This window comes from Pelodiscus sinensis, chromosome 2 (genome assembly GCF_049634645.1).
Source record: "Pelodiscus sinensis isolate JC-2024 chromosome 2, ASM4963464v1, whole genome shotgun sequence".
NCBI lineage: Eukaryota > Metazoa > Chordata > Testudines > Trionychidae > Pelodiscus > Pelodiscus sinensis.
Window position 1 is genome coordinate 230260247 of NC_134712.1, and position 17267 is coordinate 230277513.

Consider the following 17267-nt stretch of genomic DNA (forward strand, 5'->3'; position numbering starts at 1 on the left):
GATGATATACGACCCACGAGGTGACCTTTCATATACATTTGTTGGAACTCAGGGCTGTCTTCAATGCATGGAAGCATTTCATTACACATATTCGAGGCAACACGATCAGAATATTGACCAACAACATAACAACAATGTATTATATAAATCTCCAAGTGGGTGCTTGATCCCATTCTCTGTGTACTGAAGCAGTCAGGTTATGGAACTGGTGCATACGCAACAGAGTCATTTGGTAGCTTCATACTTACCAGGCATCAAGAATGTAACAGCAGACACTCTCAGCAGGCACTTTGCCCCAGATCATGAGTGGGAGCTCCATCCCTGGGTCCTTCAACCCATCCTCCACTAATGGGGTCACCCAAAAATAGACCTATTCGCCTCCTACAAGAACATGAAATGTCAACATTATTTCTCCAGAGCCGGTATCAGATTAGGATCTCTAGGGCATGCCTTTCTCCTCAAATGAAAAGGCCCACTTTTATACACATTCCCTTGCACTTCTCTCATTCCAAGAGTGTTCAAAAAGATCAACAGAGATGAAGCAACAGTTATTCTCATAGCCCTGTTTTGGCCATGACAGATATGTTTCCCTTATCTGTATCTGCTATCTCCTCAACCACCCTATTACCTTCCCATTCATTATGGCTTCCTAACTCAGAACACCGGAACCTTACTCCACCCACAGCCACATGTCTTACACCTGACAGCATGGCTCATTGTTGGTTCTGTGAAGGGGAATGTCATCATTCGAACCAAGTGAAAAATGTCCTTTTGCACAAAAGAAAGCAGATATCTGGGTGGACCTGAGGAACTGGTGGGAGCTGAACCACACACATGATCAAAGGTGTGCAAACGGCTCGAGGTGCGAGCTGCACGTGCACAGTCTGGTTGACTAATGCTCATGAAAACTCCGATCTGCGGTACCAGGATGATTCAACACCAATAGTGGAGCGCCCATGGGGGGACACATCTTGAAGAATGGTCATTACTGCACCAAGGTGAGTAACTTCCTCTTCCTGTGCCCTCAGTAAGGCTTCATTAAAATACAGGCAGCTCTTCTCTTTTACCCTCATATTAGGCTCCCAGAGCAGCCTGCCCATCAGTTCCCTGAGGGAGCCAAGGCTGATTTTCTGAAGTCCAAGATCCATATTCTGCTGCTCTCCTTTCCTTCATTTTGTCACGATCTTAAATTCCATCCTCTCTTGGTCACTGCTGTCCAGGTTGCCATCTACTTCTATTTCCCTTACAAATTCTTTCCTATTTGTGACTGGCTGGTCAAGGGGAATATGACCCCTATTAGGTCCCTACAATATTTGCATCAGGAAGTTGTTCTAACTACTTCCCAAAAAATCCCTGAATTGTCTGTATATTGCTGTAGTGCTTTCCCATCTGATGTCAGGGTGATGGAAGTCCCCCATGAAAATGAGGCCCTGGGATCTGAATACTTCTTTTATTTGTCTGAAGAAAGCCTCATCTATTTCATCCTCCTGGACTGGTAGTCTATCGCAAACACCCAGGATGACATCACTCTTGTTGCTCTTGCCTCTAATGGTAACTTGAAGATTTGGAACAGGCTTTTCTCCAGTTTCATACCAAAGCTCGGAGCAGTCATACTGAAGCTCTGAGCAGTTATACTTATAGTGCAACTCCTTCTCCTTTTATAGCTCACCTGTTCTTCCTGAACCATTGGAGTTACCCCACCAAGTCTCATTTCCAATCACATCATAGTTTCTTGACTGTGCCAGGGCTTCCAATTCTTCCTGTTGGTTTCCAAGGCTTCTTGTGTTCATGTTCAGGCACCTAAGACAACTAGCCAGTTGCCCTACTTTCTCAGTATGAATCAGGAGGATTTCCCTTTTACACTCTCCTCCTTGGCTGTGTCTACACTGGCACCCTTTTCCATAAAAGGGATGCTAATGAGACACTTCGGAATTGCAAATGCCATGGGGGATTTAAATATCCCCCATGGCATTTGCATGAACATGGCTGCCGCTTTTTTCCGGCTCGGGGTTTCGCCGGAGAAAAGCACCAGTCTAGACGGGATCTTGCGGAAAATAAGCCCTTTTCCGGAAGATCCCTTATTCCTACTTTCAAGTAGGGAAAAGGGTGCCAGTGTAGACACAGCCCTTGTGTTTCCTCCCAGTATCCCACTTGCCTCAGGAGTTAGGTCACCATCTCCCAGAGAAACTAGTTTAAAGCCCTCCTCACTATGTAAGCAAGCCTGCCTAGTGTCCTTAGTTGGCATTTTATTTCCAGCAGAAATGTACTGATCCTCCTGGGCCTGATCTACACAACAGTGGAAAGTCAAAATAAGATAAGCAACTTCAGCTATGTTAATTATGTAGCTGGAGTCAATGTATCTTATATTGCATTTCTGCACCGTCCATGCAGTGAGAGGTTGACAGGAGAAAACCCTTCTCTTGTTATGTTTTTTCCTGTTAGAATTATTTGATATCATCTGAGTAATTGCAGTAGTGCTCAGTTGATTAAAATATAAAATAAATGCTAGTAAATATACCACATGGGATATAAAGAGATGACACCATCTATTATCTGTATAACATCAGATGTAACTCCAGGTCTATTAAGGTTTCCTGGTTTTCATAATGGACAAAATCCATCCTGTGGGTGCAAGAAACTGCAATTGTACTCATTATACATGTTGAGACTAGTGTGCTAGAAAAACATTCACCCGCAAGAAGTGGCTAAGAGGTAAGTAACTTAGATTTCTTGTGCACACCACTTGGTTTATAGATATAAACCAAGCTAACATTTTAGTACAAATGCCGAATTGAGCATGCAGATGAGTTATTTTACAATCCCATGGTTTTTAATGGAAATTAGTAGAGCTGTAAATCAAGCAAAAATTAATCATAATTAATTCCATCATTATAAATTGTTTGTGATTAATTATACAATTAATCACACTGTTAAACAATAATGTAATACCATCCCTTTAAATATTTGTGCATGGTATCTACATTTTCAAATACATTGATTTCATTTACATCAGAGAGTAAGTGTACAGTGCTCATTTTATTTTCATTACAAATATTTGCGCTGTAAAGAACAAAAAAATGTATTTTTCAATAAATCTCACGCAAGTACTGTAGTGCAATCTCTTTATTTTGAAAATTGTACTCACAAATATAGAATTGTATACAAAAAATCCCTACATTAAAAAAATAAAACAAAGTAGAACTTTAGCGCTTACAAGTCCACTCAGTTCTACTTCTTGTTCAGCTAAACAAATTTGGTTACAATTTGCAGGAAATAATGCTTCCTGCTTCTTGTTTATAATATCACTTGACTTTTAGGTGACATTGTAAAGAAGAAGCAGGCAACAATATCTTCCATCAATGTAAACAAAAACTTGTTTGTTTTAGCAATTGGCAAGATAAGAAATAGACCTGAGTAGACTTGTAGGGCTCTAAAGTTTTCATTGTTTTATTTTTGAATGCAGGTATGTAACCATAAAGAAATCTACGTTTGTAAGTTATACTTCTACAGAGATTGCACTTCATTTCTTATATGAGAGCAATTGAAAAATACTATTTAGTTTGTTCATCATTTTTACAGTGTATATATTTGTAATAAAATAATATAAAATCATCACTGTACGCTCTGTGTTCTGTGTTGTAATTGAAGCAGGGCCGGCCCGAGGTATTCTGGCGCCCCGGGCATGGGCACACAGCGCTGCCCCTGGGCGCACAGCGCAAGCGCGGCTCAGTGCGGCCTGGCCATCGCTCCTGGCACGCGCGCTGGGCCGTGTTGGGCCCTGCGGCCGTGGGGGGGGGGAAGGCGTTACTGGCTGATGCTGCGGGGATGTGGGTGGGCCGGCGCTGTGGGAGCCGGGCGCACGGCACCTGATGGCAGCTGTAAGGGATGCCACATGCCCCTTACAGCTGCCATCAGGCGCCTCCCATCGGTTGGCGCCCTGGGTAGCTGCCCGGCTGGGCCTGATTTGAAGTCAATATGGAAATATAGAAAAACATACACAAATAATTAATAATTTTCAGTTGGTATTCTATGTAATTACTCACAATTCATATTTTAATCATGATTAATTTTTTAAGTTGATTACATGAGTTAACTGTGATTAATCTACAGCCCTGGAAATTAGTAAATTTTGATCGGAGCTTATGCGTGACAGTTGGGTATTATGTGGCTTTTCTGTTCTTAAAAAGAATTGTGTCACTAGTTAAACCAAACTATTAGTTATAAAGGATTGAAAAACTAGGGCTATGTCTAGACTGCCCCCTCTTGCACAAAAAAATGCAAATGAGGCAAAGCGTGGAATACTGCCGTGCCTCATTTGCATAATTAATGAGGCTCCATTTTTGTTCAAGAGGCTTTTGCGCAAAAAGGAGCTGTCTACATGGCTCCTTTTTGCGCAAAAACCCCCTCTTGTGCAAGAACTGTTCTTCCCCTTTTTTTTCAGGAAGAAGAGCTCTTGCGCAAAAGCCTGTAGCGCAAAAGCAGAGCCTCATTAATTATGCAAATGAGCAGGGCTTGCCGCTTGCCAGCTGTGCGGAAGCACGCGCTGCGCATGCCCTGACCATGCTGCGTGGCCCCACCGGGCTAAAATCTACTCGCCACGGGTGAGTAGATTGCCTAATTTGTCGAGCCCTGCAAATGAGGCACGGTGATATTCCATGCTTCACCTCATTTGCATTTTTTTTGTGTAAGAGTGGGTGAGCTAGACATAGCCTATATGTTTTGAAACTGATTAGGTTAGACTTTCATTATTTTGTTTATGTTAATTTTAAACAAAATGTCAATGTACTGTTTTCTGTTTATCTGCTTTTTAAATCTCATATGCAGGGGCAGAAGCTCAGCGGTTACTAGCCACAGCAATTCATCAGAAGAAAAAGAAAGTGAAGAAATTCCCCATTTCACAAAATAAAGACCTTAATAAGGGTAACTTTTTTTCTTATGTTAACATTGCTTCTCAAAAACCTCAATTTAACCTCATTTTGTATTCTAGTTAGTGTTAGCACTGTTACTTTAAAAATCCCACTTGTACAAAAATGTTCATCCTTTCTAATGTGTAGCATCAGAGATTATTAAAATTGAGAGACAATAATAAGCTACGCAACTTGAGCTACGTAGCTTATTTCGAGATAGCCTGTTTCAAAATGTGGTGCTGTCTTCACAGTATTGAACTTTGAAATAGAGCACTATTCCAGCATCTTCCTTATTCCTCGTGCAACAAAATTTACAGGAAGCCATAATGAGATGCCTGTTATTTCAACTTTATTTCAGAATAATGGGCATGCTGTTAAGACACTCACAATGCTATTTCAGGATCATTATCCTGAAATAGAGTACGTCTACACAGCAGTGCTAAGTGACCTATGCCACTTCCCACAGTACCCAACTGTGGCCTCTGGGGCTACGTCTAGACTGCATCCTTCTGCCGGCAGACGGACGCAAATCAAGCACTTTGGAAGTGCAAATGAGTCCAGGATTTAAATATCCCAGGCTTCATTTGCATACTCATGCTCGGGCGCTGTGCCGATCACGCACCTTTTCGAAAGTGAAAGTAAAGTGTAGCTATAGCTCTGCCAACAGCAGGGAGCTTTTTTGGAAGATCCTGTACTCCTCATTTTTTGAGGAGTACAGGATCTGCCAAAAAAACTCCCCGCTGTTGACAGAGCTGTGGCTACACTTTACTTTCACTTTCGAAAAGGTGCATGATTGGTACAGCGCCTGAGCACGAGTATGCAAATGAAGCCCGGGATATTTAAATCCTGGACTCATTTGCACTTCCAAAGTGCTTGATTTGCATCCCTCCGCTGGCAGAGGGATGCAGTCTAGACATAGCCTGGGAGCTGTAAGCGGCTATTCCTGTGGATACTCAGGTCAATAAAGTGGCTGGCAGTCCACCAGGGACTAACTCTGGTGAACTGCATCCAGCCCACGGGTTGCTATTTGCCCTCTTATTTATTAGAGAGAAATAATTACATTTAGAGTATTTATTTGTGCATTGGACAATGTTCAGTGTAGTTTTGCTACTGCTTTGGTGAGCTGTTTCATATCCTACTTTTAAGCACTAATTTAATGGCATTGCCATTATGGGTATGTTCTTCTTCCACACATTCAAGAGACTGTATAATAATAAGACAACAACCGAAGTGCTAGAGGGACTATAAGGAAGCCATTTTTCCCTGGACTTCTGGGACAGGGGCAGATCATTAATAAGGATAGTTTTTCACCCTCCCAGGACCCTACAAGGTCATTTTTAGTTCTGTATCCCTTCACTAAGTCATGGAAGATATCATTCTTTCTTCCCCTAATCATACAGTGAGGTGGGAAAGGGAAAAGCAATGTAAGATTGGTTCTCGTTCTCTCAACTTTTTAAGCTGGATGAAAGATGAAGGGGAAAGTAAGTGGGGAGAAAAATACGCGGTAGGTTCCCTAGCCTGATTTAAGGCTAGGAGAATCAGGTGAGTCTTAAGGAGTCTATATTGAACCTTCACTTCCCAAATCTTAGGGCGCACTTGGAACTTAGGTGAAGTAGGAGATTCTTTCAATACCTGTGCTCCTGCATAGGGCCAATTGAGCAGTGTTCCCTGTAAGCTGAGCACTTGCACAACCACTCAGGTTAGTTTCAAATGTCCAGCTGATTAGCAGAGTGCACACAGCTCTCAAAACCAGAAACATGTGTTTCTACTGGTAGTGCACATCCACAAATTCCTTGGTGCGCATAACAAAACTTATTCCACACATGGATGAAAAATATAGAGGAAATACTGCACTTGAACCCCCTGCACTGTATCAACCAATGGTAATGTAGGGGGTTACTTAATGGAGAGTTCTTTCACTCCCTGCCTCCACGCCATTTATTGGCCCAGGAGCCATCAGGTGCTTTGGTGGAGGAGACCCCTTTTACAAAGCCAGGACCTCTCTCTGAGGCCAGGCATAGCAGAAAGAGCACCAGACATGAGTAAGGGCTCTGGGCAGAATGACCAGTAACATTGGGTGGTGATAGCCCAGAGAAGCAGGAACAGGAAACATATATTTCTTTCTATTTTATGGAGAGGATGCAGGAAGGAATTTTCCCATTTGCTTCTCTGTAATGTGTGGGGAGAGGCAGAAGTGGCTGAAGCAAGCATACCCACACTTGTATGGGGCTAGGAGGGTGAAGCAGCTGTCAACAAGGACAAGGACAACCTTAACCTGTTTACAGGGCTGGAATGTAGGACATATGAGATTGATTGCATTGCAAAATATTTATTCTGTGAAATAAAAATATTTTAAATTAACTAGCATGACAGTTTATAAAACTAATGTGAATTCATTTTTCAGTGTACCAGAATATTTTAATGCTGATATATATATATTGCAGTAAGATTCAATATTGTACTATGTAGGGATTTTTTAAACTCACAGTTATCCTTTTCATTACCTCAAATCATAAAATACTAAGAGGTATAGATAAGCTTCCATGATGGGTATGATATAACTACTGGTTTTGATTTTAGGAGTCTTACTGATTCCTCAGGACACAGACAAGGTGAGCAGATACAATTTATTTATGAACACATTTATTGTTCACTTGCACTAATTCAAACAGCACTCTTCTCCACATGAACATAAGTGAGATGAGCTTTTTGAAGAACAGTAAGTCACTTAAGATGCTTTAGGTGTTGTAAACCATCCCTATATATATTTTAGAGATGTGTGTAACTGTCTGTGTGTCTGTCTCCAAGTCTGTTTGTTCAAGAACTGTTCCTACATGGTAAGAGCTTGGACCACCAAATTTGATATGTAGCTTCCTCTTTTCCTAACTTAAAGCAAGGTCAGAGTTTGGAAGTGCTAGGAAAAGGACTGTTTTCCATAATATGCAAAGAGGGGCTATTTGAAAGGATTTGATACTGAGCGTGTCCACTGGGGACAGCAAGCCTCCGGGGGAGAGCTATCCAGCAGAGTGTCAACTAAGGGCAGCTGTATCACCAAAGGAATGGCCAACAGGGGTGGAGGTTTGCCATTTTGACTGCCAGCACACTGGGTAAGTAGCCTCCCTGACCCAAACCCTCCCCCCCCCCCCCCCCAGTCCTTGGTTGCAGCACTGGAGAGGGAGGGGAGAGAAAATGTTCCAGGTGGCCAGAAGAGGCGAGGTTGGAGGGGAGAGGCCCCTGGTGGCTAGGGGGGGAGGAAAAGGGGCCCCTCATGGCCAGTGGGAGGCTGGGGGAAGAGAAAAGACCCCTGGTGACCAGAGAGGCCTGGGGGAGAGAAAAGGCCCATGCTGAATTGGGCCTCCCACCCTGAACCTCCCCAACCCTCACTTTTGCACCCTCCATACAGCCTCCTGCACTGACCCCTCACATCCCCAAAGCTCTGTCATGACTCCTAAAACACTCCGCCCCCTACTCACCACCCCCCTGCCAGCTCCTTGCTCTGAAAGACCCAGGAAATGCTGGGTAAGTCTTCTAGTTTGTTTATATTTATAATCCTCCTTCTAGTGCCAGGATCATAATTCTACCACTTAAAACTTCTCTTTTCCTCTGTGACAGCTATACTGGAATGGAATAATTAGCAAATGGCAATTGTGCTTGGGGGAAAACCATTTGTGATGGCACATTGAGTTTAGTCCATCTTAACTAGAAAATATTGACTAGGAGGAAAAATCTATGGCTTTACGGGATTATAATTGGTCAGGTGAATCAACAAACAGATGAGTTCAAGAGCACTCTGGCAAAAAAATTATGATTAGATTTAAACATGGCTTACTGTGCTTGATCTAATAGATATGCTTTCTGATCAGTAATCCAGGCAAGTTAGAATCAATCATAGAATCATAGAACCATTGAGCTGGAAGAGACCTCAGAAGGTCATCAAGTCCAGCCCCCTGCTCTAGGCAGGACCAATCCCAACTAAATCAACCCAGCCAGGGCTTTGTCAAGCCGAGACTTAAACACCTCTAGGGATGGATACTCCACTACTTCCCTAGGTAACCCATTCCAGTGCTTCACCACCCTCCTAGTGAAATAGGTTTTCCTAATATCCAACCTGGACCTCTCCCACCACAACTTGAGACCATTGCTCCATGTTCTACCATCTGTCACTACTGAGAACAGCCTCTCCCCATCCTCTTTGGAACCTCCCTTCAGGAAGTTGAAGGCTGCTATCAAATCCCCCCTCACTCTTTGCTTCTGCAGACTAAACAGACCCAACTCCCTCAGCCTCTCCTCGTAAGTCATATGCTCCAGCCCCCTAATCATTTTGGTTGCCCTCTGCTGGACCCTTTCCAATGCGTCCACATCCTTTTTGTAGTGGTGGGGCCCTGAACTGGACACAATACTCCAGATGTGGCCTCACCAGAGCTGAATAAAGGGAAATAATGACATCTCTTGATCTGCTGGCAATGCTCCTCTTAATGCAACCTAATATGTCATTAGCCTTCTTGGCTACAAGGGCACACTGTTGACTCATATCCAGCTTCTCATTCACTGTAACCCCCAGGTCCTTTTCTGTAGAACTACTACTTAAGTGGGTGGTCCCCAGCTTGTAACAATGCTTGGGATCCTTCCATCCCAAGTGCAGGACTCTGCACTTGTCCTTGTTGAACCTCATCAGATTTCTTGTGGCCCAATCCTCCAATTTGTCTAAGTCACTCTAGACCTTACCTCTCCCCCTAGCTTAGTGTCATCCGCAAACTTGCTGAGGGTGCAATCCATCCCCTCATCCAGGTCATTAATAAAGATATTGAACAAAACCGGTCCTAAAACCGAACTTTGGGGCACTCTGCTAGAAACCAACACCATCCTGACATCGATCCGTTGATCACTACCCGCTGGGCCCAGCCTTCTAGCCATCTTACCATCCATTTATCCAATCCACATTCCCTTAACTTGCTGGCAAGAATATTGTGGGAGACCGTATCAAAAGCCTTGCTAAAGTCAAGGTATATCACATCTACTGACTTTCCCACATCCACAGAGCCAGTTACCTCATCATGGTAGCTAATCAGATTGGTCAGGCACAACTTTCCCTTTGTGAATCCATGCTGACTATTCCTAATCACTTTCCTCTCTTCCAAGTGCCTCAAAATGGATTCCTTAAGGATCCCTTCCATGATTTTTCCAGGAACCGAGGTAAGACTGACTGGCCTATAGTTCCCTGGATCATCCTTCTTCCCTTTTTTGAAGATGGGCACTACATTTGCCTTTTTCCAGTCATCTGGGATTTCTCCCAATCTCCATGACTTTTCAAAGATAATGGCCAAAGGCTTCTCAATGACATTTGCCAACTTCCTCAGTTACTACTCTTCTGTTACTTTTGGATCTGTTGCAGATAGTACATTTGCAAATGATGCTGCCCACCAGGTTTGCAAGGGATATGTCCAACACTTTGACTACCTATAACGATATTATATATGTTTATGACTATTAAACTTGTTTTGTGGATCATATTTAAGTTAGTTTTGTGTGTGATGGTTCACGGGTATGTATTTTTGGGGCCATACCTGTATCTTAAATGGTCTCAAATCTGTATCAGAGGACATGAAGGGTAGAATGAGTCCAACCATCTCTCAATTATTACCACTATGGCAGCAAGAGAGAACCCTTGCAGTAGCTGCCACCTTCTCTGTGCAATGTAATAACATTAGTGCTACCTTTGAATATTGCTATTTAAAGAATTGGCAATGATAGTTTTTTTGCCCATTGTCTCAAAATACTAACCCCCTCCTTAGTGCACATAACAAAACTTATTCTACACATGGATGGAAAAAAATTAGAGAAAACACTGCGCTTGAACCCCCTGCCAACTTTGTCAGATATTTAAAGACTAGACCTCTCCTTGCATGCAGGAACTGGTGAGTTCAAACTGGTGAAGCTTCACTGTTGCTTGATGGGCACTCCAGGTGCCCCTTATGTAGGAGGAGGACATATTCATGACCAATGTTCCATATGTTGCTCCTTCTCAAACAGCTAGAGAAGCCTTCCTAAAGGTTACCCTTCTAAGTACTCCATACAAGCTACCAGGAATCCTAAAATGAAAGATTTTGCTTGAACTCAGACTTCTGGTAAATCCCTCTCCATGAGTGCCATGGTGAGCATGAATTCCACCATGAACTCCTCGGTTAAATTAGCCCAGAGACTCAAGTTCTTCTTTGAGTATATTTCCCTATGGAAGCACAAGCATATGGTTCAAGCACATCCATATGCTCTCAACTGGGGATTATAAATAGAAATGGCCATAGGTCAGTGCCAGAGCAGAACAGCACCTCATTTCCCACGTGGGCACATATGAGGTGAAGTTCTGCCACCATTTCAGTTCCTTCCCAGTTACCTGTGGCATAAGGCAGAGCAATTGCAGCTTTCCTGACATTTACAGCTTTTCTGTCTTTTCTCTTACTCTTTGTTTTTCTGTGTTTATTCAGTTATTTCTAGTTAATTTTTTCCCCAGTTTTAACGTAATGTATGCAAACTTCTTGCCTTATCATTGGCAGTGGGATGGGAAAAGAAGTTCTCTGTTCCCTTGGCCAGAATGTAATATTTTGTATATGCCCACTTACAAGTTGGCAGATGTTTATCATAAGAAATAATATTGCCTTATTAATGGGTAGAGCAATTATACTCTTAAGGTGGTATCACAGCCATAATATCATCAGACTAGAAGTGTGATCAGCAGGAGAAGAGGAGGAACAGTTTGGTTCATTTAAAATTTTTAATTCATTCAATTCTTTGTTTTCTTTCACATATAATGCCACTCCCCCACTAGCACAACTGTTCTGTCTTTCCAATATATTTTGTATCCTAGTATTACTGTATCCCATTGTCTATCCTCATTTCACCAAGTCTGTGTAATGCCTATTATATTAATAATCTCATTCAATACAATGCACTCTGATTCACCCAACTGCTAGCATTGTATGTAAGCCCTTTAAAAAACTTGTCACTATTGAGTTGTACGCCATTACATGTTGTAACTGAATGAGACTCTTTCATTTGACTGTTTCTCATCATATCTTAATAATATTTTATCATCTTCCAAACTTTCCTCTTTACTAGGATATAGAGAATCTCTATTAATAGACCCTCCCCTAAAGGATGTCTCTGTCTGATCTATGTGCTCTTTCATATCTGTCAGCTTTCCCTTGACCCTTAGTTTAAAACCTAATCTACAACCTTTTTAATTTTAAGTACCAGCAATCTGGTTCAGTGCTCCCTCTAACATTTGCAATACTTGAGCAGGTTGAATTTTCTTATGTGCAACATCAATATTGAGGTCATGTGTGAATGTGCACCACCAGTACAAGCCAAAAACCTAGGTATAAATATATATTTTATTAAACTGGCCCTACATATGGAAGAAGAAAATTTTTTAAAACAAGGGGTAATGATCAAGGATCAATGCTTAAGATGTTTATTTAATATGAAATCAAATAAGAAAATTAACACTACCCTTGGAGTACATGTATTTTATCATCCTGTCTAACAACTCACTTTAGTAAACACACCAAAATGGGCATACTGAAAACAGCTTTATAAATAAAACAAAGACACGGCCTTTAAGTATAAAAAATAAGTGCCAGAGCCACAATTTAACAACCTACTCCCTTAGACCACTAAATTTTCAGAATTTCCGCTAAAGCTACTCTCAAAAAAATGAAGCATCTAGCTTCACTAGCATTTTGCAGTTCATAAAACTATCTCTCTTGCATGCATATTATCCACACATAAGCTCAACTATAAGATGCTAAATAAATATCAACTAGAAGTAGTCATGCTCTCCTTGCATACATTAATGCAATATTTAGTGACACTAGAAAAGAGAGTAAAAGGCATTCACTCAGGCTTACAGTATATAGTTTCTCTGGGATGTCAACTCAATCTAATTTATTGTGCACAAATAGAACAGAAAAACACAATAAAGCAACACAGATAGCAATCAAAGCCACAAACAACTGACAGTTTTGAAAATACAAAGGGAAGTAAAACATCAAGTGGTTGGTTATGGATATTTTAAATGAATGTTTAGGATCCATTCTATGGAAGTGAAACAGAGGCCTGTAAAAACAGATAAAAGTTCTCCTGGTTTTAAACTTTCACATAGTGTATGTTACCAACTCAAAGAGTAGAAGCCCCAGAGCACATTAACACATGGCTTCAGAGTGTAGTAGGGATGTGAAGGACTAGTCAACTATCTGATATGCAAATGCTTATCAATTAGTTGACATGCTAGTCAACTAGTCGCTTCCCCCACCCCTTGCTGCCTCTATCAGAAAGAGGCAGCGGGGGAGGGGGGAAGGAAGAGGTACTTCAATGTGGCAGCGCTACTTGAAGCCTAGGGCCATACCCTGGGCTCCAGGTGGTGCTGCCACTTTGAAATGCCACATTCAGCCTGACGTTAGGCACCCTGAGGCATTTCAAAGTGGCAGTGCTGCGTGGAGCCCGGGATCAGCTGGGGACTCCCCCGCTGAACCCAGGTTCCATGGATCACTGCTACTTTGAAATATCATGGGGAGCCCGGCATCAGGCTCTTCCAGGAGTTTCAAAGCAGCAGAGCCACATGGAGCCCAGAATCAGTTGGGGACTCCCCCACTAACCGAGGGCTCTGTGTGGCACTGCTGCTTTGAAACGCCTCAAGGAGCCCGGCATCAGGCTGCAAGCGACATTTCAAAGTGTCAGCACCACGTGGAGCCCAGGATCAGCTGGAGCCTTGATCCGGTTCCATTTTGGTTTAGGTGGAGCCCATCTTTCCTGTATAGACTCCTGGTTTCCCAAAAGTTTCCTCAGTTACTAATAAATCTAAACTCCGCCTCACTATGCCATTATTTCATTAATGCATTGAGACCCGGCAATTCTGCCTGTCTACCTGGGCCTGTGTGTGGAACTGGAAGTATTTCAGAGGATGCTACTGTTAAGGTCCTGGATTTCACTCTCTTTCCTAGCAGCCTAAATTTGGTCTCCGGTGCCTTTCTCCTAGCCTTCCCTGTGCCATTAATACCTACATGTACCACGACCACCAGCAGTACATATAAGTCTATGTAGATGTCTCAGGAAAGCCACAATCTTTGCACTAGGCATGCAAGTCACCAGGCAGTTCTCCCAGTCATCACAAACCCAACTGTCTATGTTTTTAATGATCAAATTCATCATTGCTAGCACCTGTTTTTTCCTAATAACTGGAGTTCCCTCCCCTGGAGAGGTATCCTCAATGCAAGAGGATACCGCAACATCATTTGGAAGGAGAAACCCAATTATGGAATCATTTTCCTCTGCTCCATATCAATGGCAAAGGACCTGAATAAACACTATCTTTTGGGATACAAAATCTATTCATCTGCCAGTCTCTGGGTGTGCATGGCTAATTAATAGCTCTCCTATCTAAATTGGACTATGTGATGTGGGACCTAATATCTTACTTTGTGGACAAGGTGCCACAGGAACAAAGAGAGGAACTAAAGCCATCATTCCAAGGGACAGCCTTTAACCCTTCAAGCTGCAGAGTACACATCCAGTACAGTAGAATGTGCTATGGTCATATTGGAGGAGATGTGATATTCCCAAGGAAGTCCTATTCACAATTGAAGACCTTCACTTTGATGATAATTTTAACTTCAAAAACAGGGTCCTCCATTTGTTGAAGGACTCCAAAATTACACTGCATTCTTTGGGCCTTTACTCTCCAGCCCTAAGAAGGAAGCAAATAAGACCATAAACTTTCGCCAGGAAGCATCCCTCTGTCCAGTATTATTATCAGCCTCAAAGGCACTTGGTGCCACCAAGGAAAAAAAAAATCAGAATTTCCAGCAATGATACTCCTTTGCTGTTGCACAATTTATGTCTTCTGCCAGAGAAAAGGGTTGATACCAGTGTCTAGAGCGTGACAAACTCCCAAGGATTCCCTTTTACTCCCTTTGATGATGCACACTTATGTTTAGAAAGTCTGGTCTTGTTTTATCTTGAACTGGTGGGTCCTGGAAACTGTCAACAAAAGGTATTCTAATTCAAACCCCTTTTCAGGGACCCTTCTCATGAGATATTCTTTAAACAAATGGACTTCCTTCTACAACTTGGAACAATGGAGGAAATATCGTTAGAGTTCAGGGGTCAGGGTTTTTATTCACACTATTTTTTCATCCTAAAGAAAAAAGGGATTGGTATTCCATTCTGGATCTTGGATGTCTCAGTAGATTGACTGTATTAAAGTTCATGAGGGTGACTTGGGTTGGTCTAAATGAGTCCCTCAGAGCCTGAAGATGTGTTCACATCCCTCAAAGAACAGGGGAGATTAAGGCTTATACTGCATTTCAGAAGATCAGGGTTACTCTCAAACCCCATCCCAAGTTCTTGTCAAAAGCTGTTTCAGAGTTCCAGGTGAATCAGTTTATCCATCATCATTTTTTTCTCCAAGCCACATTCAACACTGGCAAAAGAATCTTCACACACTTGATGTAATGTATGGGCATTTTCCCTACCAGGACAAATTATTCAGGAACATACTTAGACTATTCATAGCCTCTGCTGATTTAGTTACAAATAGATAATATCTTAACTAATATTAAAATTTCCAACTGTATAAAAATAAGTTACAAGATAGCCAAGTTAGAGCCAATTAGTTACATTACAGGTCATTCCATTTGAGCTCAGGCCATCTCTGCTGCTTGTTTGATGAATGCACCTGTTTCTGAAATTTGTAGGGCAGCAACAAATGTGTACTTCAGTCTACACATTCACAGATATTTTCCTTTGATAGAAAATTCCAGATTAGATGCCCAAATGGTAAGATTGTCCTGCAATCATTATTTAAATAGGACACCTAGTACCCATCTTCAGGTGCATAGATAAGAGTAGAATCCATGTGGACAAAGAAAAGGAATTACTTAAACTTCACAGTAATTGTGATTCTTTCAGATGTGTTGTCCACATAGATTCTGACACCTGTCCTACCACTCCACTAACTATGGAGTCCTAGTCTTTTGGGATTCTATATTGGTTAAGGAACAGAGGACCTGGACTTGCTTTGCCATGTATGTCTTTGAATGCATATGTGTACACTGGGGTGCAGGGTGATGAGAGAAATCTAGAGTGTAGGTGCTGTCCCAGTGGATAGTGCTGGCAAAATAATCTGATCTCATGTGCAATTTAAATACTTACAGTTACTGCAAGATAAGTAACTGGTCTTTTTTGGAATGTACAAAGTTTAATTTTACATCAATATTAAGCATTTCCATGCATCAAGCCAATACTTACACAATCACAAAGTAATACAATAATCTCCCTGAATTATTATTCACTACACTAACGTAACCTTGGCTATTACACAATTTATTATGTGAGAAATTAAACTGTGTGGTGTTAAATATTTGGTCATATATTCCAAACAACCTGCAATTCTGTAAAATACAGCATAACTCTGTTTTGTTTTCAGGAATCACTCTCTATTTCTGGAAAGGCTTACAATGTGCTGAGCTCAAGGTCTTCAGAATTAAAAAAGGATCCAAAACATTAACGAGGTGGCTCTATCTTACTTGCTCATTGCAGAACAGTTCAGTGATTACAAGTTTGTGGCATAAATAAAAAGTCAATGGCCTCTGTACTCTGGTTTGGAAGCCTTATTATTTTATATATCAATGTACAGATTAGTCTAGATCTGAGTTCTATTATGACAGAAAATCCTTACACAGCAATGTAAAGTATAACAGATAGAATCTGAATGGCAAAAACTGAGTAAAGCCATCCTTTTATTTTTAACAATTTAACAGAATTGATTTGATTATACTAATTCTTAACCAGACTTGAATTTCGTATCTTGTATGGCACTTCCTACGGTAGGATTAAAAAAAACTAAGATATATTTTAGAGTTGTTTCCAAAGTTTGTATCTGATCCTTAAATGCCTTCTTGCCAAATAAGTCTGAAAAACAGTTATAGTACATGAAGATTATTACAAAACAAATTGAGAAATGCTGCAACATATGCTTTATCTTTTGCAGGTGGCTGAGAGAATGTGGTGGATTTTTTCCCTCTTCCTTATCATTTTTCCAAGCTAACAAATAATGAGTGTGGGCCAAATTAATAGGCATCATGGCACTCATTGTAATAGTTGTCATGGTTAGAAAACTAACCTAATTTGTAATAGAATTTTTTATAGTTATGCCAGTTTAATCAGTATTGAAGAAATATGGCCTGACTCTTTGCAATCCTGTCTTTAAAAGTCATTAACAATCAAGGGGAGTTCTTAAAAGGTCTTGGTCTATAAAGATAGAATGATGACTGTGAGCACAACATCAAGGATATGTGGTTTAGCTTC

The 17267-nt window shown here is 41.4% G+C and overlaps 1 protein-coding gene across 8 annotated transcripts in view; it reads left to right on the forward strand.

The window, feature by feature from the left end:
* The window catches only part of CCDC7 (coiled-coil domain containing 7), a 347366-nt gene extending 330812 nt beyond the window's left edge, over positions 1 to 16554 (forward strand). For all 8 annotated transcript variants that reach the window (XM_075922671.1, XM_075922670.1, XM_075922665.1 and 5 more), the window contains 3 exons: positions 4825 to 4920; positions 7488 to 7519; positions 16387 to 16554. In XM_075922671.1, the coding sequence (XP_075778786.1) occupies positions 4825 to 4920; positions 7488 to 7519; positions 16387 to 16467 (209 nt within the window). In that variant the 3' untranslated portion in view covers positions 16468 to 16554. The remainder of the gene's footprint in view (positions 1 to 4824; positions 4921 to 7487; positions 7520 to 16386) is intronic.
* Positions 16555 to 17267: the final 713 nt, after the last annotated feature.